Source organism: Gracilinanus agilis, chromosome 2, assembly GCF_016433145.1.
Source record: "Gracilinanus agilis isolate LMUSP501 chromosome 2, AgileGrace, whole genome shotgun sequence".
Lineage (NCBI taxonomy): Eukaryota > Metazoa > Chordata > Mammalia > Didelphimorphia > Didelphidae > Gracilinanus > Gracilinanus agilis.
The window spans coordinates 683,008,859-683,034,227 of record NC_058131.1 but is presented as its reverse complement, the minus strand read 5'-3'; the positions used below and the strand labels follow the sequence as shown (position 1 = coordinate 683,034,227).

General features: G+C 40.9%; 1 protein-coding gene across 1 annotated transcript; it reads right to left on the bottom strand.

The window, feature by feature from the left end:
- Positions 1-1,428: 1,428 nt before the first annotated feature.
- Positions 1,429-22,079, bottom strand: ECHS1 (enoyl-CoA hydratase, short chain 1). Its single transcript, XM_044662873.1, has 8 exons — positions 21,909-22,079; positions 14,565-14,762; positions 13,700-13,827; positions 8,961-9,060; positions 8,519-8,623; positions 7,638-7,757; positions 4,194-4,261; positions 1,429-2,057 (listed from the first exon to the last, which is right to left on the bottom strand). The coding sequence occupies exons 1-8, from the start codon at positions 21,994-21,996 to the stop codon at positions 1,992-1,994; spliced, it is 873 nt and encodes a 290-aa protein (XP_044518808.1). The 5' UTR covers positions 21,997-22,079; the 3' UTR covers positions 1,429-1,991.
- Positions 22,080-25,369: the final 3,290 nt, after the last annotated feature.

Here is a 25,369-nt window from a genome sequence, read left to right as displayed (position 1 = left end):
CCGTCATTCTTTGCCACTTTTGCCCATGCCTTCCCAAAAATCTTCCTTGGAGGCCATACCAAACACTGCAGGTCTCCATCTGGGTCTTCTGCTAACTTATAGATATCCATGCAGTCCTCGGTGAGCTAAAATATGCCATTATGCTTTCTGTTGTGAAAAGCAGGTACAGTCTATAAGCCAAGTACAATTTGCCTTTTCCCAGATAAGTTAGTCACAATTATGTCCTCTTCCTGGGTTATTAAGGTATACAAGTCTTGGGGCAGCTGGGTAGCTCAGTGGAGTGAGAGTCAGGCCTAGAGACAGGAGGTCCTAGGTTCAAATCCAGCCTCAGCCACTTCCCAGCTGTGTGACCCTGGGCAAGTCACTTGACCCCCATTGCCCACCCTTGCCAATCTTCCACCTATGAGACAATGCACCGAAGTACAAGGGTTTAAAAAAAAAAAAAGAAAAAAAAATTAAGATATACAAGTCTACCCCCAGCCATCAAAATGTGAGAAGTGGAAAGGCCTAGAAAAATCATCTAAGTCCAGTCTTCTTGTTTAGAGATGAAGCAGAGACTTATCCAAGGCCATACAAGTAATAAATCATTGAATTAAGGTGGGAGTGTAGTATAGTAGAATGAGTTAGAAAGTCTGAATAATAATCGTAGCTGACATTTAGATTGTGCCTACTATATGCTATGGCTTTACAATTATAATCACATTTGATAATGGCCAGAGGTGCCATTATGATCCTCATTTTACAAATGGGGAAACTGAGTCACACAATGGTTAAGTGACTTGCCCAGGGCCACATAGCAGCTATGCTACTTACTCTGGTGACCTTGCATAAAAAAGTCACTACCCTCTTTTTTTCCTTCGTTTCCTCCTGTGTAGAGAGCTGGACTAGATGACATCTAAGGTCCAATCTAGCTCACTCCAACACAAACCTTTTGATTCCAGATTCAAGACTTTCACTCTATTATTCATTCCCCTAAATTGTCCCAGAACACGATGTTTTGAGTTTGTGTGGCTACTTTTTAGTTCTTCTATCTTCTCTCTCATTATCCACCCACAACCACTTCTTGCCATAGGCTCAGGCTGCCTCAAAAAAGCCTCCTCCCACTAACAACTTGCAGCTTTGGCTGGGGAGCAAGACTGCCAGGCCTGCTAGAATTGTGCTTAACCCGAGAGTCAACAGGCTCTGAAGGAGGCCGTCTCCCAAGAGGAAATGCATGAATTCCACTTAACAGGCTTTCGCAGAAGCATTCTGGGCCTCCTTCCTGGATCTTGACTGTGTTCCCATTAGCTGAGGAGGCCGGATACATGATGTTGGTCCAAGTAACAAGTAATCACACTAAAAACAGGCTGATACCTTCCTGCATGATGGCTATCTGTTTTGTGGCACTATTATGAGATGGTTTTTACCCTCAGATCTTTAGACAAAGGGTAAAATGAGTAAAAAGTTATTTTAATCAATGATTTATCCATATAATTGAAATAAGTACCAAAGCAGGAAGGAAATGTTTCTCATACTGACATGATTACATTTAGATGATGGTGACAACAACAGGCTGGTCTGGACTGAGGTCCGCTGAGGCCAGAAGCTCCTCTCCTTGTCCCTTACATCAAGCGAAGCTGTTTTAATACATAACACCAATACCTTCCATTAAAGAATTTCTGAGCTAACACCAGATAAGATCACACTGGTAAGAAACACTGGAGTGATGATGATGCAGTAGAGACAGATCCATTAAGGCAAATAAATTGCTTTGGTGTCTGGAGACAAGGCCTTGCATTCTGGTGCACCCAAGAGGAGAAAGGCGTGATCTTTGAACTGGCAAAGCAGGCCCTGAACACAGTCCTCCAAAGTAATGCTTCAATCTGAAGAGAGGCATATTGTGTCATTTGTAGTTTACCTGGGCACAACAGCTATGATTTATTTTTATTAAAAAAAATCACTTCTAAAGAAAAATATAAGTCTCTTTGCACTTCTCAAGTATAAGACAACAGTTATTTGTCCTTGAAGTTGGGCTTCCTCTTCTCCACAAATGCAGTCATTCCCTCTTTCCGATCCTCCTTTTGTGCACAAAGAAAAGGGAAAAGTTAAAATCAACAGAAAATCTTCCCTCTCTCAGTTCCTAACCTCTTCCTATCAAGGAAAAATTATAGCCATGGAAACATTCCACATCCTATGAATTTCCTATGCTCATATATATCTACTCTCACCTCCCATACAAAACCTGTGGTGTTCTAGGCTCTGTTCTACCCACTGAAGCCAATCTCTTGGCAAAAGCAAGGTTGGATGCATTCGATTCCATCATCCCACCAATATCAAAATCATAAACATTTACTAAGAATCTATCAGCATTTGTAGGGAATATTAGGAAAACACGGAGAAGGCAATATTTCAATATGATTAGGAAATTATATTTTAAAGACATAACCAGTGGGTGAGAGGCTCACAGGTTTAGAATCTGGTCTAATTCTTTCATTTTATAGCTGAAAGAGGGAATAGGGGAGACTTTAGAAGAAAAAGACTTGGAACATACACTTTGGGGAGTGTGGCAGAGTCATAGCTCAGGGGATCCTATGTTTTTGGAGCTGAGAAGGACCCATGGGTAAAAATGGAAGCCCAGAGAAGTTCTGTGATTTGCTCCAAGTCATACAAGGAGGTGGTTACAGGGGCAGAACCCAGGGCCTAGTTGGTAAATCCAAGACTCTTTTTATCATAATATAAGTGGTTTTAAGCTTTAAAAGTAGATGAGACATGACAATTATGAATAGTTGTTGTTATTACTACTTCATTTTGTAGAAGAGGAAACCAAGGCTTAGAAAGGTTAAGTGAGGGGGCAGCTAGGTGGTTCAATGGATTGAGATCCAGGCCCAGAGATGGGAGGTTCTGAGTTCAAATTTGGCCTCAGACACTTCCTAGCTGTGTGACCCCAGACAAGTCACTTAACTCCCATTGCCTACCCTTACCGCTCTTCTGCCTTAAAACCAATACCTAGTATTGATTCTAAGACAGAAGGTAAGAGTTTAAAAAAAGAAAAAGAAAGGTTAAACAACTTGCCAGCCAATCAGTATCAAGGGCAGGATTCAAATCTAGGTCTCCCTGAACTGGAGTTCTTCTATCTTAGGTCCCCTATGGGACTCATACTCCCATATGCTAGGAAAGCCTCTTTTTTTCATTTGTTCCACAAAACCTCTAGCACAGTGGGCACCCACCAGTAATAAAGAAATAAGAATGAGAATTCATAAAGTAAGTTTCTTTCCTTTGGTTAACAGTGAGCATTGGAAAATTATTAGCCCAAGGCTTCAAAGGTCCCAAAGTTAAAATCTGGGTGATACAGCATTTTACACAAGACACATATACTTTAGAGTTAGACTAGATGGCTTCTAAAGCCCCTATCATTTCTAAATCTGTGAGCCTTTGATCCACCCATTGGCTCTGGTATTAAAGTACAATATTCTAATTGCCTTCGGTGTTTTTCATAAATTAGAGAAACTGTTAAAAAAGATGGCAAGAGGTAAAAAAAGATGAAATGACAAATCGTTCTATTTAAAGCCCGAATTATTCTTTTCTAACTCTCGACTTTCTTATGTTATACTGTGTCTGTTCCAACAAGTTAAACATGTCCAACTAAATCTAAAAATCGGAGCTGAGCCAGCTAGGCAAGAGGCAACTACCACTCCTGGCCAAGTCAAAGTGGCAATTAATTACACACTTCAGTAAACCTGGAAGTCTTTCAGGATGGATGCTCCCTCTACCTGTGTAGGCTTTGGCCCCTCCATGCTTTAGTAAATAGTCCTCATGAGATGCCAATAACAATAATAATTAATAATAATAGCAGTAGTAGTCATTAGCATTGATGGAATTCTTTATGTGCGATCTTATTTGATATAAAAAAAATCAGCATTCAAGAGCCAACCTTCTGGGAGGGAAGGGGAGGAACCCTTCAACCTTAGTTAGGCTGGTTTTCTAATGATAGCTGAGAACATGCCTGAAGGCTTCTGGGCTTGGTAGGCCCTGCCAAAGCTTGAATTCCCTTGGCACAACTCTTGAGAACCAGAGTTGCCTCCACATCATCATAAAGGCCTTAATTATATAACCTCCTGTTTTCAAACTGTGGTCACATGAATAAAGACTTTAATCTGAACTCCAGCTTCTTTGTGATAGCAGGGGCATCAACAATGGCTAAACCATTTACTCACAGTGGCAAAAGTGGAATAGAAGAGTTTCTTCTCTGTTTTAATTCCTTCTGCTAATGTCGTCTCATAAGCTGAAAAACAAATTCTAAAAGTCAAGAAGATGCAAGATGCAGGACTTCTGTGTGTGTGTTGATATGATGAAGTTGTTTTGTGACTTAAAAAAAAAAAGTGGTCACTTATGGTAGCCTCTGGGTTTAGCTTTATTCTTCCTCATGTTTAGCTTCATCCTCTTGTGATTCCACAGAATATCAGAAGCCATGAGGTCCCCTAGGATGTGCCAGAGCACCTTGCTGGGCATTTCATGCACCAACTCAGATACGATGCCCTCAGTCTGTGTATGGCAGCTAATGATTCACTGCAGCTGATCTGAAATTGCAGTTACCCAACAGGACCATGTGGTATTCCTTCAGAAACACTTAAAAAACTTACTTCAATCCTCATGAATCTGAGGGTCTCACAACTCACCCTCATTGTCCCCCCCCCCACACACACAGTTGTAGAAGGTTAAATTCTATAAATAGAATGAAGAATGAAAAGGTTGAGCAAAATGTGCAAGAAGGGCTCTTCAAGCACCCCTGGTATCTGCTTATCCCAGGCCTTTGATAAGAGAGGAGACAGGCCCAGAGAAAACATGATATAACCTAAGGACAAAGCTTATCACTGGCGTTATTTAGGTCTAGAACTTTCCCAATTTCTGGTCCTGTTCTTGTAGAGTTTTGTTCACAGCAGTTAAAAAAGACTGACATGGCCACTGCTTTCTAATCTGTAGGGGGCTTACTGATCCTTTCTTTTCAAGAAATGTACCAGGGAAAGACCCTCTTCTGTGCCAGTCAAGCAGCATGGGACAAAAAAAAAAAAGAATCCTAAACACTTACCTCCTCTTCACTCTGAGGCTTATGTACAAGGGCTGGTTTGGATTTAGAGATCTTTGTGGCAGGTCAAACAGAAGTCAGGAAATGCCCTTAGGATAGGGGTTCTTAAGTCCATGGAATTCTAAGGGGTCTGTGATAGAATTCATAGACAAACTAAGAACTTCTAATATTTTGATGACTGTATTTTAAAGTAATTGTTTTTTGTAATCTGTTATGGGAAATTTTGATTCCCTTTTATCATACAGGACTCTGGGGTCATTCTTGCAATTTTAGGCTAACCAAAAGTCTGTTTTCAAGTTATCCTTACTTGAACAAAAGTTGCCCCAAGAGTTGTCAGATTTTACTTAAGAATCTTAAGTATTCCTTAGATAAGATGCCAGAGGAAGAATCTCACTGTCCCTGACTTCAGGGGGACTAGTAAATCCTCCACAATCAACCTACTCTGAATTCTCTATAAGTAGTTTAATCTGTAACCTGACTGAGTTTACCTGTAGATGAAGTTTGTTTCCTCAGGAGAGGAATGAGGTGATGGCTTTAAATTTGTTTAACTTTTATAACATTAAAGGAAGTACGGGATATTGGATCTATCCTCTCTTTCACTTTGAGGGCCTAAGAGGAACGTACGGGATTGCAACATGTTTAAAAAGAATCATTTGTCATTCTGATGCAACTACATAGTATCATTATACTTTGTCCTATAATTATAAAAAGTTTTGTCAGAATGTTTATATATATTTTAGCAGTTATCTACCACATGAATTCAAGGAGATATTTCTCTCATACCAAATTTGAAAGCATTGTTCTGAGAAGGATCCATAGGATCCGCCAGACTACCAAAGGGGTCTATGAGAAAAAAACAAGGTCAAGAATCCCTACTCAAAGCTTAGAATAAGATGGATGCCAGGATTCTGGGAGGCACAAGGAAGTAGGTAAAAAGATAAATCAGGCGAAGAGAGGCTGCCCTTAGGAAATGTCTTACTTAGTGTCCACTTGCCTCCAAAAGGATTTGCGGTGTCTTATGAAATAAAAAGAGAACCAGATAGGCTAAAATAAGCTGATTACTATTTCAAGGGACTAATTTGGACTCTAAGTTTCCTGGAAGATAATATAAGAGAACACATTGAGTTCATATCCTTCATCTGACAAAAGACTGAGATTATTTGGCAGTGACATACTTTCATTTTTTTCCCTAGAAGTAAGTCTTATGAAGAAATTTATCCCAGGAGTCCTTGAAAAGGGGTGCACTGAGTCCAATAATTTCCAAATATGGCTTTATAGAAGCTAAACACCATTCAAATGGTCTTATTCTAACCTTCTAATAAGGATTAAGGGAGAATGGTAACAACTTTCTTTTTTTGCAAAAAAACTAATCCAGCTTTAGTTGGATTAGATATTTTGTTTATGATGATCTAATCTACGACAGAAAAAGAAAAACCTCAGGAAAATAGAATATGGGACAAACAGCCAAGGTCACGGGATTTTAGCACAGGGTAAATGTCTGTACTTAACTAAATTCTCTAACAAGTACAGAAGTACTGTTGTCATTTATGTCTGACTCTGTGACCTTGTTTGGGGTTTTTGTGATAAAAATATACTGGAATGGTTTTCCATTTCCTTCTCCAGATCACATATGGAAACTGAGGCAAACCAGGCTAAATGACTTGTCCAGGGTTACATAGTTTGCACATCTCTGAGGCAGGATTTGAACTCAGAGGAATGTTCCTGGCTCCAGGCCTGACACACTAACCCCTGAGCCACCTAGGAAGTGTGGCTTTCATATTTAGCTTAATAAAAAGCCATCTGCTTTAGGAGGCAGTTATGAAGGGAAGAGTTTTCATTTTGCTACAATGTGAAGCAGCAAGGCATCTTGCTCAGCCATTTTAATCAATTCAGGAAGCAGGGGAAGGCCTGACTGTAATGCCTTCTCCTTTTCTGTTGCAGGAGCCTGTCTCTGCCTTCTGTCCCCTCCCCATCATGAGTGGTTATCTGGCATGGCCTTTGCTGTAGGGTCACTTTCTACCCGCCACAGGCCTGGGGGAGGGACCAGCTTTAGTGGACATCAACACACACAGGAAGTGATCAATGTAGCTAAGTGGTATAATGCATACAGGGCCATGCCTGGAGTCATCATTATGAATTCAAATCTGACTTCAGTCACTTACTAGCTTGATTGGTAGCTACCTAACACAGTCTGCCTCAGTTTCCTCATGTGTCAAATGAGTTGGAGAAGGAAATAACAAACAATTCCAGAATCCCAAGAAAGCTTCAAATGAGGTCACAAAGAGTCAAACAAGACTAAAGCAACTGAACAAAGATCCATCCCCCTCAGACTGCTGCCCCTTTCATCCTTAGCCCTAAATATTATACTAACAGTAGTTTGGAAACATTGAGATCACCTTGCCCCAGTCTCAACTGAAATATTTGAGAATCCAGAGGATTTTTATCCACAATTTCATTAGTGAATTAGGAGCAGCCTTTAAATGCCATTACATTTCAGATTTGAGAATCATCCCCTAGAGCTCTGTTCCCCCCAGGCATTTCCCTCCACTCTATTCCATTTTGTTAAATTCTCTACCTGCATTCACGGATTCTTTGGCCATTTCTGTCACAATTTTTGAATTTTTGGCAATTTTTTCAGCACACAGGATGGCTTCTTCAACCAGCTTGTCCACAGGGAAAATTTTGCTGACGAGGCCTAAAGCAAGAAACAAGGTAAACAGCAAAGCAAAATACATTGGGAGGTACTAAATCCCTGTTTCCCCATCACTAACAACATTTGAAAATATTCCATAAAGACCAGTTTCTCACAGAACAGTAAATACCTTTCCAAAATCAACAAACAAATCCATCCAGCCAGTACACATTCTGGGCTTCCTCTCCTCCTCATCGAGACTGAACTATAAGTTTCCCCACAAAGAAGTTGTGTGAATGGTATCAGGAATGAGAATCCAACAGTGACTTGTTGGCTTTTCTCTGAGGTTGGACTGAACCAAACTCCCAGCAGCAATAATTTGGGGAAAGAAAGGACCAAATTCCTCTCTGTCAAACCCCATTTGGAGACACTCTTGGAAGTGAGGAAAGTGAAAGGGCACATGGGATAAACACGCATCTTCTGGACTGGTGCCAAAAGCCAGCACTGCTGCCTATAAGCATCGAGGTCCTCGAGCACATAGAAAAGAATTCGGGCCCCCTTGCTGGAGGAATTGTGAGGATTCACAGTCTGTTTAAACACAGGACAAAAACAATGGATGTGACTCCTCCCTCTCACCATGGCACAGGGTGAGAGTGAATTTCCTATTGTGAGTTTCTATGTATATTTAGACTGTGAGCCTCTTGAGGGCAGGGGCGACCTTTTGTCTTCCTTTGAAATCCTAGAGCACCAGGAGGCTCTCAGTGAATGTTGACTGACTGACGGACTGATGAAGTGGCAGCCACAGAAGAGTCTGGGCCCAGTACCTGCTTGCTTGGCTTCTTGAGCTGAGATTCGGTCACCTGTAAGAACCATCTCCATTGCCAAGGACTTTCCAACCACTCGGGTAAGTCTCTGAGTTCCCCCCGCACCTAGAAGGAATTAAAGAATAACTATTGGGCTCTCAAAAAAAAACCAAACAACCCAATACCAAACACTCACATTCACAGAGACACAGACACAGACACACAGACACACACACACACAGACAGACACAGACACACAGACACACACACATACACACACGCGCGCGCGCGCGAGACGGCACTCTGGCAATGCAGCTCTCTCTTCTCTACATTTATTAGCTGGGTAAGACCGGCCAGTGTGCTGGGGCTCTGTCAGCATAGCCCCCAAACCCCAGGGTTACCTATGGGAGACAACTTCAGTAACACTATTAGGAATTTCTGTCCTGGCCTGTGGGCTCGTTACCTGGGATGGTCCCTATTAGGATCTCTGGCTGTCCAAATTGAGCTTTCTCTCCAGCATAGATGATGTCGCACATCATAGCAAGCTCACAGCCTCCCCCAAGCTGCAAAACCAAAGAAAATATTGTCAGCCTAGAGCAGAAACCAAACCAAGAATTATTCTGTTTGCCAGCTTTAAATCTCCTTAAAACAAAAGAGGCTTAGGAAAAGTCTTTTTTTTTGAAGAGTGAAGTGTTTGCTTAAACCTAAGGCCTCAGAGGATGGATAACATCTTTAATACTTTATCTTGGAGGCAGTTAAGTGCCTCATTGGATTGAGACAGGCCTAGAGACAGGAGGCCCCAGGTTCAAATCTGGCCTCAGACACTTACTCACTGTGTGACCCTGGGCAAGTCACTTAACCCTCATTGCCTAGCCCTTGCCTCTCATCTGCCTTGGAACCAATAAACAGTATTGATTCTAAGTTGGAAGGTAAAGGTTAAAAAAAAAACCAAAAAAATCTTTACCATAAGCCAAAACTTACTCTCCCGATCCCTTCTCTACTATAGGGGATCATAGGGCACCGATCCCTGAAAGCAGCAATTACAGGCAACAAGATACATTACCTACAGTCATGAAATGGTGGGCTGAAAACCTGAAGCATTCTTTCTAATTAGCCTTTAAAAAGAAATTGTGTTTTTTAACTCATCTACAGAGCTGGAAAAGCACATTGAGGAAAGTGTTTTATGTCAATCAATGTATTAAAAAAATGTTTTAAGATTAATTTTAAAAGATTAATTAATTGGTTAAAATTAAAATACTATCACAGCACAAGAAAGATGGAAGGCAAGTGAGATCTCTCATTTTATTTTTTAAATTAATTATATTTTGTATTTTGTTATTCTTGGTTGTTTTTTTTTCCAGGAGGGGGGAAGGTGTTTGAGCTGAGCTATTTTTATTTTATTTATTTGTTTGTTTGTTTGTTTGTTTATTTGTTAGTTTATTTTTTGGATATTTCCCCATAGTCAGATATTTCATGTTCTTTCCCTCTCCCCCAAACCTCCTTAACCCCCTTTAGCCAATGCATAATTCCACTGGGTTTTACATGTATCATTGATCAAGACCTATTTCCATATTATTGATAGTTGGACTAGTTAACACTTAGTGTCTTCATCCCCAATAATATCCCCATCAGCCCACATATTCGAGCAGTTGTTTTTCTTCTGTGTTTCTTCTTCCATAGTTCTTCCTTTCTCATAAGTCCCTCAGCCTTGCTGAGCTATTTTTAAGTAAAAATTTTTTTCAATTAACAAAAATCCAGCTTCTCTCTTTCCTACCACCTCTCTTACCCCTCAATGAAAAGAACAAAAACTAAAACCCTGAAACAAATATGCATAATCAAGCAAAACAAATTCCTGCATTTGTCATGTCCAAAAAAAGTCTCAATGTGTATCCTGAGCCAATCACTTCCCTCTAAAAAGGAGGGTAGTATGCATCATGCATTATCTGGATCTGTGGTAGGTCATTGCTTTAACATTTTTGTCTTTCAAAGTCATTTGTCTTTAGAATGCCATTGTTACTGTATTAATGGTTCTCCTAGTCTTGTTCACTTCATTCTGCATAAGTTCATATAAATCTTCCCAAGTTACTCTGAAACCATCCCCTTCATCACTTCTTGTAGCATAAATATCCTTTTATATTCATATATCGTAACTGGAACAGCCATTCCCTCATCAATGCAGCCCCTTCACTTTACAGATGTAGAAAATGAAGACCTCCTCAAGACACTGATTCCCCTGAGCAAGCATCTGGTTAGAAGTCCAATTATATGTTAGCATCAGCTACCAGAAAAAAAACAAGTAAGCACAAATCCCTCTCAGATTCTCTGCCAGGGATCCAGAAGAGCATCAAGTGACAACCTCATTCCCAGCAAACAGTCTGAAAAGCTAAAGGACATGACCATTTCTAAAGAGACAAATGGTTAAAGAATAGGATTAGGCCATGCTCTAAGGAAGAAATTCATGCTATATGTGTGAAGGAGGGGGTCACCAGGGGACATCCTGCCTGCCTCCTGCCTCCTTGTCCCCTACCTCAATTGCTGGCTTTTCCTGCTGACTACATGGGGCATAAGAGTTTCAATTCTATCCTCTTGATCAAAGTCCCCTCAATAATTTCCTTCACACATATACAGTCATATGAAAAAGCACACCAAATCACTATTTGAAAAATTAAAATGAAAGCAATTCTAAGGTTTCACCCATCAAATGGCAAATGTGACAAAAAAAAAAAAAAAAGAAGAATGACAGTTGTTGGATGGGCTCTGTTGGAGTCAGCTACTGGTCCAGCCATTTTAGAAAATAATTTGGAATTATTCCCCCAAAGTCATTACCATACTAGACCTATACTGCAAAGAAAAAGATGTATATGTAAAAAATGTCAATAGCAGTTCTTTCTGGTATAGCAAAGAACTAGATAGTAAAGGTGTCCATCAATCAGGGAATGGCTGGAGAAATTATGGTATGTGAATGTAATACAGTATTATATTACTGTTTTCAAAGAAATGACAAAAAGGATGGTTTTGGAAGACTTGTATAAACTCAAGCATAGAGAAGTAAATAGGAGGGGAGATGAATTTATATAATAACAGAAACAAAGACAATGGACTAAATCTGCTGAGGACAAACATTTTCAGACATGGCTAATGAGGGAATTTATTGTGTTTGACTATGCAAATTGTTTACAAGGGCCTCTCTCTCTTTCCCTTCCCTCTCTTTGCTTCACTCTCTCCCTTCCCTTGTTCTTTTTTTCCTTCCTATTTTCCTTCCTTCCTTCTTTCTTTCCTTCCTTCTTTCCTTTCTACTTTCCTTCCTTCCTTCCTTCTTTCATCCGTCCAATTTGGGGAATGAAGGAGGTAGGAAACATCAAGAAGTTAGCAAGGAAAAAAAGGGTTGTCAGAAAGAAGAAAGAGAGTGTCAACGAAGCATTTTTTAAAACAAGAATGCACAGGGAACAACAGAGGGAAGGCCAGATGGAAACACAAGCAGGGAAGCTTTTAAAGCTACACACTGTATTTATTATATACTTAAAAAAGAAAAAACAAGCTATTATATAAACGTACAAACTTCTTTTTCTGTCCTGCTTTATATATCAAAATACTCATTTTTCTTTGGAGTTTAAGTTAAGAATTTTTAAAAAATATAAAAAATAAAGGCAATTACAACATCTATTTCTTAGATAAAAAAGATATTCAATTCACAGAGGGCCACAACACAATAAAATGAGGACTCTATTTTTATCAATTAATGGAACCCAAAATTTAAAGTTTTCACGAGGAAATTGACTGCTGGGAGAGAAGCTGCTCCTCCTGAAATCCTCCTACATTTCCAGATACCCAAATAGGATAAGTGCCTATTGACTCTCAATTACAACTAGAGGGTTCCAAGAGGGAAATTTTTAGGGTTTAGTGTAAAGGGTGATCTATGGATCCTTTCAATGTCTATTTTGCCCTCTTGATGAAGAACATCAGGGCAGTTTTGTTGGATATTTCTTGTAATATGGTGTCCAAATTTCTATTAATTTCTGATTTTTCAGGAAGACCAATAATTCTCAAGTTGTCTCTTCTAGACCTGTTTTCTTGATCTATTATCTTCTCACTGAGATATTTCATGTTTCCTTCTATTTTGTCAGTCTTTTGACTTTGCTTTATTAATTCTTGCTGTCTTGTGAGATCATTGGCTTCTACTTGCCCAATTCTAGCCTTCAAAGACTGGTTTTTGGCTATAATCTTTTGGTTTTCCTTTTTGATCTGGTCTATCTGGCTCTTCAAGGCTTCCAGCTGGTCATTTCTGGTCTTCAATTTGTTTATCTTTTAATTTTATTTCTGAGCCTCAATTTCTAATTGCAAAATTCTGCCTTTTAAACTGTTATTTTCTTGCAACATATCTTCCGTCTTTCTCATGGTTTCAGATTTGAACTCTTCAAAAGCTTATGACCCATTTTCATTTTTTGGGAAGGGTTTGGATGTCTTTAATTGTTTGTCCTCTTCTGTTTTCTGGGGTTTTTTTCTGTGCAAAAGTTGTCAAGTGTTAGAGTTTTTTCTTGGTCTTCTTGGTGGTAATTCCTGGGCCTTGCTTGGCATCATTATGTTTTCTCAGCCATAAGTCTGAGTAAGGCAAATAGACTGTATGGAGCAGTTTTTGCCTGAGGCTACTTTGCGAATCTCCTGGCTTCCACTGTCTGCTAGGCCTTTGCTGTCTGCAGCCCCTCTCAGCCTCACTCTTGCGCCCAAGGTCTGTGCTCCCCAGCCTCCTGGGGTCTCAAGTCTTGCTGCTCTCAGGGGCAAGCTCCTGGTGGTACCAGTTGGCTTCCAAGAAGCTAGATTTTGTGCCCCCGCTCGCTCTAACTCTGGTACTCTGGGTGGGGTGGGGGAGGGTTGATCCACACACATTTTGATGGGAGCTATTTCCCCCTCTTATAGTGTGGAAGTGCCCAAATCCCACCTACCTTCAATACTGTGCCCTATTGTGGGGTCCCTTCTTTCATATGGATTTGTTTTTTTTTTGTTCTTTGGAGGTACACTATATCGGTCGGTTAGGAGAAAAAGTTGCCCTGCTTCTACTCTGCAGCCATCTTAACTGGGAAGTCTCCCCAAGAGGGAAATTTTTAAATTTAGGCTTTAAATGTCCCTACTAGGTGCTTTATATGGTTGAATTAAATCACTAATCCCTCTGGGATGAAGAAAACTTGAAACATCATGAAGACTCACTGCGTAGCCATTGACAGCAGCTATTATTGGCTTCTTGAGCTGGGTGATCCGGTCCCAGTTCTTTAATAACGTCCCTGAGTAACAAGCCTGGAAAGTTTTATCCTGCATCTCCTTGATATCTGCTCCAGCTATAAATATAAAAAGAGAGAAAAACTAGTGGAGATCTGCCACCAAGGTGAGGCTATATCCCTTATCACTTCAACCTTCAAAAGCCTAGAAAGAAACTAATCTGTGTGGTGGGGACCTCTATTAAGACCAATACTTGTAGAAGGTGTGCTGGGATTTTAGGCCAAACAATTCTGGTAATACTCATATTAATACAAGGCAGAAAGTCTGTCCTGGAGTCAGGGCTGCCTTGGTTTAAGTCCTGACACTACCAATACTGACTGTGTGGAAAAGTCATTTTGCCACTCAATGCTCTGGGAAACTCTGGCCACAACCTGCAGAGATGGCAGGGACCTACAGTGGCAGAGGACATTCTTTCTGGAGCTCCCCACACCAGTGAAATCCCAGGGGTGGGGTAGGAGGGAATCATAGATCTAGAGTTGGAAGGAGCCTTAACAGCCATTTTTCAAATGAGGAAACAGAGTCTTAGCGAAGTTCACAGGCTTATTCAAAGTGCCAATTCTCAGGTCTTAGTGCACAGACTGAAGAATATGCAGAACAGTTGGTTTCCTACAATTTCCCACTTGCTTCTCCATTACTTTAGACATGATTGACACCAAAGAGGGTATAATTTTGATTTTTTGTCTGTGAAAGGACACACAGCCAATAGAATGCCTGCATTGAGGAATGTCAGTCACAACCTACAGAGGAGCTGTCTATGAGTCTGGCCATCGTGGCAAGGCCATGCAAAGGGACCCACCTGCAAATGCCTTTTCTGAACCTGTCAGGACGATGGCTCCTATAGATGGATCCTCTTGAAATGTCTCCAGGGCCTGGTTGATCTCCCCAATCAGGCCCTGGCAAAGTGCATTCAGGGCCTTTGGCCGATTCAGCTGGATCAGCCCCACATTATTATTCTTCCCTTTCTTTTCAGTAAGGATGTATTCAAAGTTACCACCTATAATAAGAGAGCACAAAGAAACATCACACTGAGAAAAAAAAATCAAGGTAATCCTTTGGGCTCACCCTTCTCCAGTCTCCTAAACCTACAACAATGGGGCATCCATTCTCAGAATATGGCCCCAGAAAGTCTTTAAGTAGGCTCAAGACTGAACCAAAGTAGAATCCTGGGGTAGGCCTGCTTTTCAACAACAAGGTTTGTTTCTTGTTAGTAGAGATTGAAAAATGAGTATAGATTGAAAAGAGAAGAGTTGATAGATTCAAGGTTCAAGCTAAGATGCATTTGTGGACATCACCAATGTTGAAATATTTTTTGCCCGACTATGTATGTTACAAAGGTTTTGTTTTTCCCTTTTTTTTAATATGGGAAGGAGAGAGGGAGAGAAAATTAATTGTTAATGAAAAGAAAAATTAATAGAAAAAGGGAAGGGAGGAAGGAGAAAAGGAAGGAAGAGAGGGAAACAGAGGGAAAGTGGGGAAGTCAGTTACTCTAGCTTCATACATAACTACAAAGTCATCAGCTCCAGTTTACAAACCCTATCTGGTAAACCACCAATTTTTCTTGGCTTTTGTCAGAGAGAAAGGAGGCTGCCTCAAGTAGGGGGCCAAGGACACCTAGGAAGATACTGTTCAATGTCCTACCCTACTCCTTGTCTCCCTGCCCACTTCCTCGGCTGGCCCTCTGGGAGAAAGACTGAGGCCACCAAGTAGCATTAGACTGTGAGCTCTTTGAGGGTAAGGGGTTACCTTTTATCACTTTTTTGTATCCACAGTGCTTAGTACAGTGTCTGGTACCTAGTGGCTGCTTAATAACTATTTACTGACTGCCTGGCATGAAGAACAGACCTTCCTATAGCATTTAAAATTTCCCATTCCTCACCTCATTTTAACCTCACAATAACCTTGTGAGATAAAATTATAGAGATTATTCCCATTTTAAAGATTAGGAAAACTGCCCAAGGCTCCACAGTTTTCCATTACCAGGTGGGCCTGATCTCAAGTCCCCAGGCTCTTCACTATATCATGTGGCTCCCATGATTTCAAGAGCAGAACAGCTGAGATAAAGCAGACCACATCAATCCTCCTCTACCCACTCCTTCACTCTCACAATGAATGATAAACACACCATCAGCCACTGGTCCCCACCACTCCCCACCCTACTCCTAAGTTAGATCTTATAACAGTGACAGGTTGGGGCCAGGTACAATAGGAGGTCTATGGGGCTGTTTGCACTGCTGAAATGATCTACAGATTAAAAAACAACCCTCCCCAAAAGGCTGTCACTGCACAAAACTGGCTAATACACCTGAACTGTGGCCAAGGGGAGAAGCTGTTTTGCATGACTGCATATTCACTTTTTTCTTTCTTTTAAAAACCCTTACCTTCTGTTCTATCAGTTCTAACACAGGAGACCAGGAAAGGCTAGGCAACTGGGACTAAGTGACTTGCCTAGGGTCACATAAATAGAACATGTCAAAGGCTAAATTTGAACCCAAGTCTTCCAGATTCCAGGCCTGTTTCTCTATCCACTGTGCTACCTAACTGCTGTAATACATATTTATTTCAAGGGTTCAGTTTTTCTTCTTTCTTTTTCCTAGCAAGGGAAGAGAAAGATAAAAATGCATGTTAATTGGCAAAAAAAAATTTAATTTTAATGTAAATTTTTTTAAAAGCTCAATGTGAGCATAAAGAGATTACTGTCTAAATTATAGGAAAATTTAGGGTTAAGGTTAGGAATTGAGGGAAATAAGTCTCAAGAAAGAAAATTGATCCCTACTCACAAAGAGCTTACATTGTACTAGAGGAGCCAATAAATAAACATAAAAATATACAGAGCACAAATACAAAGTTAATAAAAACAAAAGACATGTAAAGTAGTTAAAATTAGGAGGTAATTTGGGAAGGAGAGCACTAGCAGTAGGGGAAATTTTTTTATGTATAAAGGGTCTAGAGCAGGAAGGGGTTCTTTACTTGGGGACTGGGAACTTAAAATTAAAAAGATTATCCATCTGTGTATTGCTATATAGATAGATAAATAATTGTATTTCTTTTTAAATTATATTTCCAGTTACATGTAGAAACAATTTGTGAGAATTGTTTTCTGATATTTTAGGATTCATATTTTCTCCCTCTCTTCCCCCTCTTCCTAAGGCATTAAATAATCGGATATAGGTTATACCAGTACTTTCATGCAATATATATTTCAATATTGCTCATCAACAATTATATTTCAATGTAATTGGTTTTCTTTATAATCTTTTGTATTTTATCTTATGCATTAAAAAAAAACATTATTCTGGGAAAGGTCCATGATACAATAAAAGTTAGGAAGTCCTGCTGCCTATAAGGGCATGTTCGGTGTATGGAAAAGCCAGGTGGCCAGTTTGTCTAATGGCCAAGCAGATGAAGGAGGTGAAGGAGAATAATGAGGCCTGAGAGGCAGGCTGAAAAGCAGGAATCTGTGGTTTACTGAGTAATAGAGTGACCTGACAAGATCTGTGCTGGAGGACTATCTCTTTGGCAGCTCAAGGGAAGAACAAAATGGAGGGATCTGAGGCTGGGAGTCCAAAGAGGAGGTTCTTGAAACAGTCTAAATGAGAGGTGGTAGCTGTGAGAAGGAGATGGATGCCAGATTTAGGGAGGTAAAATCAAGAAGCCTATAAAAAGTGATTATATATTACTACCGAGGAAGACTGAGGAACTGGAGATGAGTCCAATGTCGCAAAACTGGTGACTGGGAAGGATGGTGGTGTTCTCAACAAAAATAGAGAAGTTTAGAAGAGGGATGGATTTGGGGGGAGAGATTACGAGTTTAGTTTGAGGCAAGTCATGGATAGTCACATATTGAAAACGAGACAGATCAAAGAAACAGGGAACAAGCACAAGCTTTGGGGGTCTCCAACTCACAAGCTATTCCTAAAACTCGGGGTTCTTCAGATCTCACTAGGCCACAGATCAGGTCTCTTCAAAATATTAAAAGGCCTTATAAAGGTGTTTTATATGTGTGAGGGAAATCATTGAATAAATTTAGTCATGAGGGTAGAACGACAGCCAGAAAAATGGAGCAATGGAGCCAAGAATATCGTGAGACCAGGAGGTCAGACTGATATTCCCTGTAACACCCCCTGGACTGCTCCCCAGGTGGCCCAGGCAAATTAGAAAAACATGGTAGGCTCCTGAGACATCATGTGTGAGAGTTAGTAGGCTGAGAATAGGTTTGATAAACTGAGGTGAGGGGAGGGGGGGGAGACTCACTCTCTCCACTTCCATGATTGTGGGTGACTGCTCTCTTGAGCATTGGTGTGATAGGGGGCCCAAATTGGTGGCCATAGATTTAGCAAGCTGAAGTATCAGTAAATAAAATATATATCTTTCTCCTACTTTTCTATCTTTTCTCCATCTACTTTTAATTTAATAAATCATAAAATTTAAGGCCAGTCTCATAATTTTAACTATTACAACATATTGAGTAGATCTCCAGAAGATTTAAGGAAAACCAAGGACAAGAATAATACTGGTTTGGGAAAAGATAGTTGTGACAAGCATATGTGGAGGGTGTCAGTCACAAGGATAAAAATCACAGATCCAAAGTTATTACAGCTGCATTGTTTTGGGGGTTTTGACTACAGGTATCTAATAAATCACTTTCCCTGGGAATGTTGTTGTCCAAGAGTCCAATACTAAAATGCATTATACATAAGAGTATTGACTTATTTCTTGTTTTAAAAGGGCAAAGATGGAACATGCTCTGTTCAAAAAATTAATCACAGATCCAAAGTCAACCACTATTTATTAAGCACCTACTATGTGCCTGAATATTATGCCTTGCCTTTTAGGCTTTATGTAAACTCCAAGTATCCAATAAATCACTTAGATTGCAAATCCTGTTCAAACATGATCGCATCTATACAAATAGAATACAAGTGCTGGCTTATTTCTTATCTTGTGTGTCTTAAGGACATATAATCAAGCAATTTCAAATTCACAATAAAAACATTTTGATCCTATAATGCTAGATCAGATAAATTTGCTAAGGGTTCAAATAAGAAAGATATAGGTTGGCTAAGTGGTAGTGTCAATTTGGTTTCAGATCCTTACTAGCTGTGTGACCCTGGGCAAGTCACTTAATTGATCCGCCTTGGTTTCCTCAATTATAATGTGGGGATGATAATAGCCTCCCAGGGTTGTTGGGAGGATCGAGTGAGTTAATACTTGTAAAGCACTTAGCCTGGTACATAGCAGACACTAAATAAATACATCCTGTCTGGTTTTTATCATTGCAAAAAGCAAGAAGTCTTCCCGTTATTCAAATTCTTTGCTAGTGACTATGGTCTTGCCTGAATTCAGGGAAGCCGATTCTGGACAGAAGACACAGTTGATAGGTTACACTCATATTTGAAGAGTGAAGCCCAGCCATTTGGGTCACCACCATTACAAAATGAGTTATGCTTTGATATTCTTTTCTTCTTCATTCCATTCTCCATAGAGCTACTTAAGCAAGGGTCTGAACACATTCATTCTCATATTTAGGGAGCTTCAGTAGCTCCCAATGGCCCCTAGGATCAAATACAAACACTGGCTTAGCAACTGAACCCCTCACAATCTGGACCTGGCCTACCTTTCTCAACTGATTGTAGCCTACTTCCCTTTATAAGTTCTAGGTTCTGGCCACCTAGCCTGCTTGCTGCATTCTGTATACAACATTCTATCCTCCTGCCTCTGAGCCTTTGGCCAGGCTCTTGCCCTTGCCACACTTGGAATGCTCTCCTCACCATCTAAATTGCATCTCTTGGAATCCCTAAATACTGTCAAATCTTGGCTGAAGTGTGACAACCTCCTACACAAGGCCTTTCCCCCAGTTTTTAGTTCTTTCTATTCCCTCTCCTATCCAAATTAAACTGCAAATAGTATGGATTTACTTGATTGTGTCCATATGAGTCCTCCTCATCTCCAGCAGAAAGGAAGCTCCAAGCAGGCAGAGATGGATGCATTTTTGTTTTTCTATCCCCAGGAATTCTGCCCTTTCCAGTTGCTATTGTGTGGTTTTCCCACAATAATTCCTTAACTTCTTTAAAACAAAACAAACAAAAAACCACCCTTACTGTGTACTGATTTCCAAAGCAGAGAGAGGAGCATTAAGGGGTAGACAATGGGGGTTAAGTGACTTTCCCAGGGCAACATACAGCTAAGAAATATCTGAGGCCATATTTGAACCCAGGACCTCTTATCTCTAGTCCTGGCTCTCATTCCACTGAGATTCACTGCCCCTTCTAATCTTCTTTAAAAAGTTATCTATAGGGGCAGCTGGGTAGCTCAGTGGAGTGAGAGTCAGGCCTAGAGACGGAAGGTCCTAGGTTCAAACCCGGCCTCAGCCACTTCCCAGCTGTGTGACCCTGGGCAAGTCACTTGACCCCCATTGTCCACCCTTACCACTCTTCCACCTATGAGACAATACACTGAAATACAAGGGTTTAAAAAAAAAAAAAGTCAAAAAAAAAAAAGTTATCTATAAGGGGCAGCTGGGTAGCTCAGTGGATTGAGAACCAGGCCTAGAGACGGGAGGTCCTAGGTTTAAATCTGGCCTCAGACACTTCCTAGCTGTATGACCCTGGGCAAGTCACTTGACCCCCATTGCCTACCCTTACCACTCTTCTGCCTTGGAGCCAATACATAGTATTGACTCCAAGATGGAAGGTAAGGGTTTAAAGAAAAAAAATAAAATAAAATAAAAAGTTATCTATACCTGGGTCCTCCCACCTTTACCACCATTTATTCCCCTGAAACTACTCTTTCAAAAGATCCCAAGTCACCTCATTACCAAATTCACTTTTTAAAGTCCTCATGTGCTTTGATTTTTCTCTGGAACTCCATATTCTAAATTTCTTCCCTGGACTTTAGACACTCCAACCTTTAAGTTTTCCGGACCTTTCTGCCAGTTTCTTCTCTGACTCCTCACATTCTTCACATGTGGGGAGTGAGAGACTTATGTGAACTCACCCAGAGTTGCCACCTTCCCCAATAGGCCTAGATGGATCTTCTCTAATGGACACCTCTCCCAGGAGGGCTAGAAGGCCTCCTTTTTTAAGGACCACTTTCTCCAATAGGTCTGATGGCCTCCTTCTCTAAGGATCACATCCCTCCACATTAGGTCTCCTAAGGTCAGCCTTGTCCAGCACTAAACCATGAGACAATCTATCTCTCCTAGTACTAGGTGACTTAAAAAGCATCAATGTATACATTGTAAAGAACAATGGATTTGAAAGTAGAGGATATCAGTCCAAACCCCTCCTTTGACAGTTATTACTGGTTAATTTATGGGGCAAAGTCACAGAATTTGAGAGGAAAGAGCCCCTCTTCCATCTCTGGCCTCTGCTTCAAGTCCTCCTGGGAAGGGAACCCTCTGGACACCTCTTAACTGTCACTCAAAGCCCTTCACAATGTGGCCTTAGCCTATGGTGTGGGTCATCAAGCTTGAATGACTCCTGGCACATTCTCTCACCAGCATTCTAGAGTTCTCATTAGATTCTGCCTTTTCTGTGCATGGAAGGGGGGAGGGGGCATTCTCATAGGAAGGAATCGTTCCTCAATCTTTTTTCCTAATGCTAAGCCTCAATTCTCCTCTTTGCACCTTGTACTCTCTAGGGAGTTTCGTGATCTCGGAGGGCCTCCGGATTCTAAATCGACTGTGCTTGCCCAGGGCCTCTAGAAGGTCCCGCGGCCTCAGAAAAGGCACTAGAAAATGTAAGCGCCGCCAGGGCAGTTTTTCTCCCCCTTCTGGGTTCTCTTATTCAGGCTACGGCACCAAGCAGGTGCTAAACAAACTCTTGATGGCGGAAAGCCAAAGATACCTTCATCCTATAATAACTGACACGCAACTAGCGCTTTAAGCCTTGCGAAGCGCTTTACAGACGCGAACCCTGTATAATCCTGTGGAGAAGGGAATGTTATTAGACCCATTTTGCTGGTGGGAAAACTGAGTCGGAAGGTTCAATGACTGGCGCAGAGTCATATGGTAACACCTGAATTTGAATAGCGGGGTCCCGGGGCTCCATCCACTCAGGCACACGGATACCCACCAGACCTCGCGGACACTCTTCCTCTCCCTCCTCCGCCCTCCCCACCCCCGGGGTCGGCGCGGCCTTACCCGCAGCGTAGGTGCGGGCCCCGGACAGCCGGGGGCAGCTGCGGAGCAGGGCGGGCCCACGGAACAGCAGCGTGGACAGAGAGGCCATGGTTTGCAAACTCCCAGGAATACAGTCACAGTCACTAGTCAGGGAGCAGGTAGGGTCTCTCTGGCCAGTTAAGCCTTAACCTTGACTCCTACCTCAGACCAATCAGCAGCTGTATCGCGAGCCGCCCCCTCAGTAGCATCGCGAGATTTCCCACCAGCGGGGGGGTTGGGGGGGAAGGAAGGAGGAGAGTGAGCCGGTCCCGCCCCCTTGGTTAAGGTTCCGCCTCCTTGGCTAAAGACTAGTGGGAAAAGGGGAAATTGAGATCTAGGGAAGGAGCCAGAGCTGTCCCGCAGAGGCTGTCCATTCCAGCCCCAGCTTACAGACCAGGGATCGGAGCCCCAGAGACGGGCAGCAACATGTTCAAGGTCGCCCTGCTCCCAAGAGCAGATGAGATTTGGACCCTCTTCTTCTGACTTGCTCAAGGTCGCAGAAAGAATTTAAAACTGAGCAGGAATTAGAATTCAGATTTCCTAATGTTAGCCCAGTGTGCTGCCCTCTCCCAATGTGCGGTGCCCTATAGAATCTGAGTAAAGTGCTTAAGAGGCCAGATATCCCCAAAGTTAAAGTAAATATCTTCTCCATAGATTTTAAAGTGAGAAAGGGGAAAACATATAGTCCTTCCTTCCTCTATTCCTTCTCTCTCTCCTTCCTTCCTTCTTTCCAGGAGTTCGAGGCACCAGGGAACCACTGGAGTTTCTTGAGTAGAAAAATCACTTGTATATACTTTGGGAATATCAATTTGGCAGCATGTGATGAATGAATCAATTAGGAAGCATTTATTAAATGCTTACTATGTATGTGGAAATCATGGGACACCAATAGAAAAGTAAGATAGTTTCTGCTTTAGAACTTGTTCTGAAAGGGGGAACCAAAACAATACAGAGAGATTTCAGCTTTAAGTAATAAGGAAAGGCTCAGTATTCTTTGGGGCAGGGGGCAAAACATGCTAATGCACCTCCTTTAGTGGTGTTTCAATTGAGAAAACTGTTTCAGATGCTGAGCCATGTGACAGTGCCAAGGACTTTGGAGGTGAACACCTTCTGTACCAGATCTTTAGTAATTGAGATTACTGAAGAAACAGACTGCAGCATGGCCTTTTACATGGGTTGTGCTTTCCTGAATGATGATTTCGTGGGCTAAACTGGAAGAAGTGCTGGTGTCCAACTGCCAAACCCATTCTAAATTATATTTTCCCAACTTGTTAATCCCAGTCTTTTGCCTTGTCTATTACTTACCCATCCTCAGAACCCTGATAATATTTAATTTAACCCCCAGTTTTCCTCCATAAGACTGGGAAACATTACTATTCCCAGAATTCTTGTGCTTATATTCTCTTCTATGGAAATTGGATAGGAATCATCAGTAACTGGTGTTGGACAGTGAGGATGGGATGGAAGGGTGAAGATGATCACTGAGAGAACTGGGCTGGATGCAGCACAAATAGTCTGTGGGCCACTGACACTTTTAGGACTCCTAGGTAAAGCATATTGAGTTGTTTCCAAGGTCTAATAATTGGAGGGAAGAAGAACCATGGCAGGAAAACCATATGCCCTGATGTCCAATATTTGCTGCAGTCCCTCTCCCTGAGGATTGTTTCATAGGATTTAGAGCTGGAAAGAACCTGAGATATTTTCTAATCTAATCTCCACATTTGAAAAATGAGAAAGCCAAGATTCATGAACATGAAATAACTTGCTTAAGATGATGCAGGAGTTTTTTTCCACCACAAATTGTCTATCATAATAATCTTCTACAGGGTTTAGTCCACTATTGTACACATATAAAGCATGTCCTAATTAAATAATCCTCTCCTAGCATCACAGATTGTATCTCCTAATTTTACATACCAGGTTAAGAAAATGGACTTGTGGAGAGAATGTGGATTAACTAATAAACATTCATCATCAATTAAAATAAAACCATCAACTAATTTCCTATTCATTGTGGGTCAGTAGCAATATCTTGGACTATACAAAGGACAGTTACTTTGTGTATTTGAAAGCATGACAAGGTCCTGAGAGAGGAGTTCATAAATCATCTCAGTCAACTCCCTCTAGGAATATAAGGTACAGAGAAGGTGTGACTTGATCAGTCACTGAAATATTAATTAGTAGAACCATATTGACCCCTGGGTATGCTTCCTTGAAATCCAGAACTCAATATATTGCTGGTCCACTTAAGAAGTTAAATGGGAATTTGGGGAGAATTTTGTGGAAGCCAGCAGACAACACAGAAAATGTTTAGGGACTCAGAAATGCCTAATATATATCTATGTATAGTATTGTATAATATCAACATAGTTTATCTTTTAATACAATAAATGCACACAGTTTCTTTTTTAATAGTAAAATAAGTAAAAAGTTACAGTTTGCGAAAAGAATGCAAAAGCCAGTAGACAACACAAAGGCTAGAAATGTAGAGATATCTTAAAAAGTTTAGTAACTCATAAATGCATATAAGGTATTGTAAATACCCCCAAAAAGAATACAATTCAGATACAAAGGGAAAGCCAAATTTTTTTACTCATTTTTTCTAGATTACAGGGGTGCTGCACCCCTAACCCCTAGATGTAGAAGGTACACCTGTGTGTATATATGTATTCTTTATATATACATGTCTATATATATATATGCATACACACACACACACATATATATACACATACACAGAGCCAAATGTGGAAGAGATATACACCTGCACACAAGAGAGAGAAAGCACATTTCACAAATCTTAAAGTATTATATAAATGCAAGCTGTTATTTTTGTATGTTTCCCTAGTATATAGTGCAATGTCTAGCATATAGTAGGCACTTAAAATTTTGTGTAGGAAGGATGGTAGGCAGAAAACATGATCATATTCTCCTCCTCTTTTCATTTTGAAGAAGCCTATACAAAAAGTATTTCTTTTAGTTTTGGGAATCTTCATGAAATGAGACTCTTGTAGTGTCTTAGGCACTTTTGTCCTGATTTTTTATAAGACATCACTTAATCTGAATACTAATGTCCGTATAGTTTTAAATTTTGTAACCTGGGAAATCAGACGGACTTAAGTTCAAAACCCGTTTCTGCTACTTTACTGGAAAGGGGTGTCCTTGGACAGGTTGTTCTTTTTCTCTGGACCCTAATTTTCTAGCTTTTGATCTAGGTTCTTTTTATCCTCATATCTCTAAAGTACCTCCCAACTCTAAGTCAATGATCTCAAGGTCAGAGGTGCTTTAATTAAAAAAGAAAGAAAGATGGGGCAGCTGGGTAGCTCAGTGGAGTGAGAGTCAGACCTAGAGACAGGAGGTCCTGGGTTCAAACCCGACCTCAGACACTTCCCAGCTGTGTGACCCTGGGCAAGTCACTTGACCCCCATTGCCCACCCTTACCA

Excerpts from the sequence above, each read along its gene's own strand:
- ECHS1 (XM_044662873.1), bottom strand. The coding sequence starts at position 21,996 with ATGGCCTCTCTGTCCACGCTGCTGTTCCGTGGGCCCGCCCTGCTCCGC. Across the intron at positions 14,763-21,908 it reads GGCCCGCACCTACGCTGCGG|GTGGTAACTTTGAATACATC; the intron begins GTAAGGCCGCGC and ends CTCTTATTATAG. Across the intron at positions 7,758-8,518 it reads TCAAGAAGCCAAGCAAGCAG|GCCTCGTCAGCAAAATTTTC; the intron begins GTACTGGGCCCA and ends TTCTTGCTTTAG.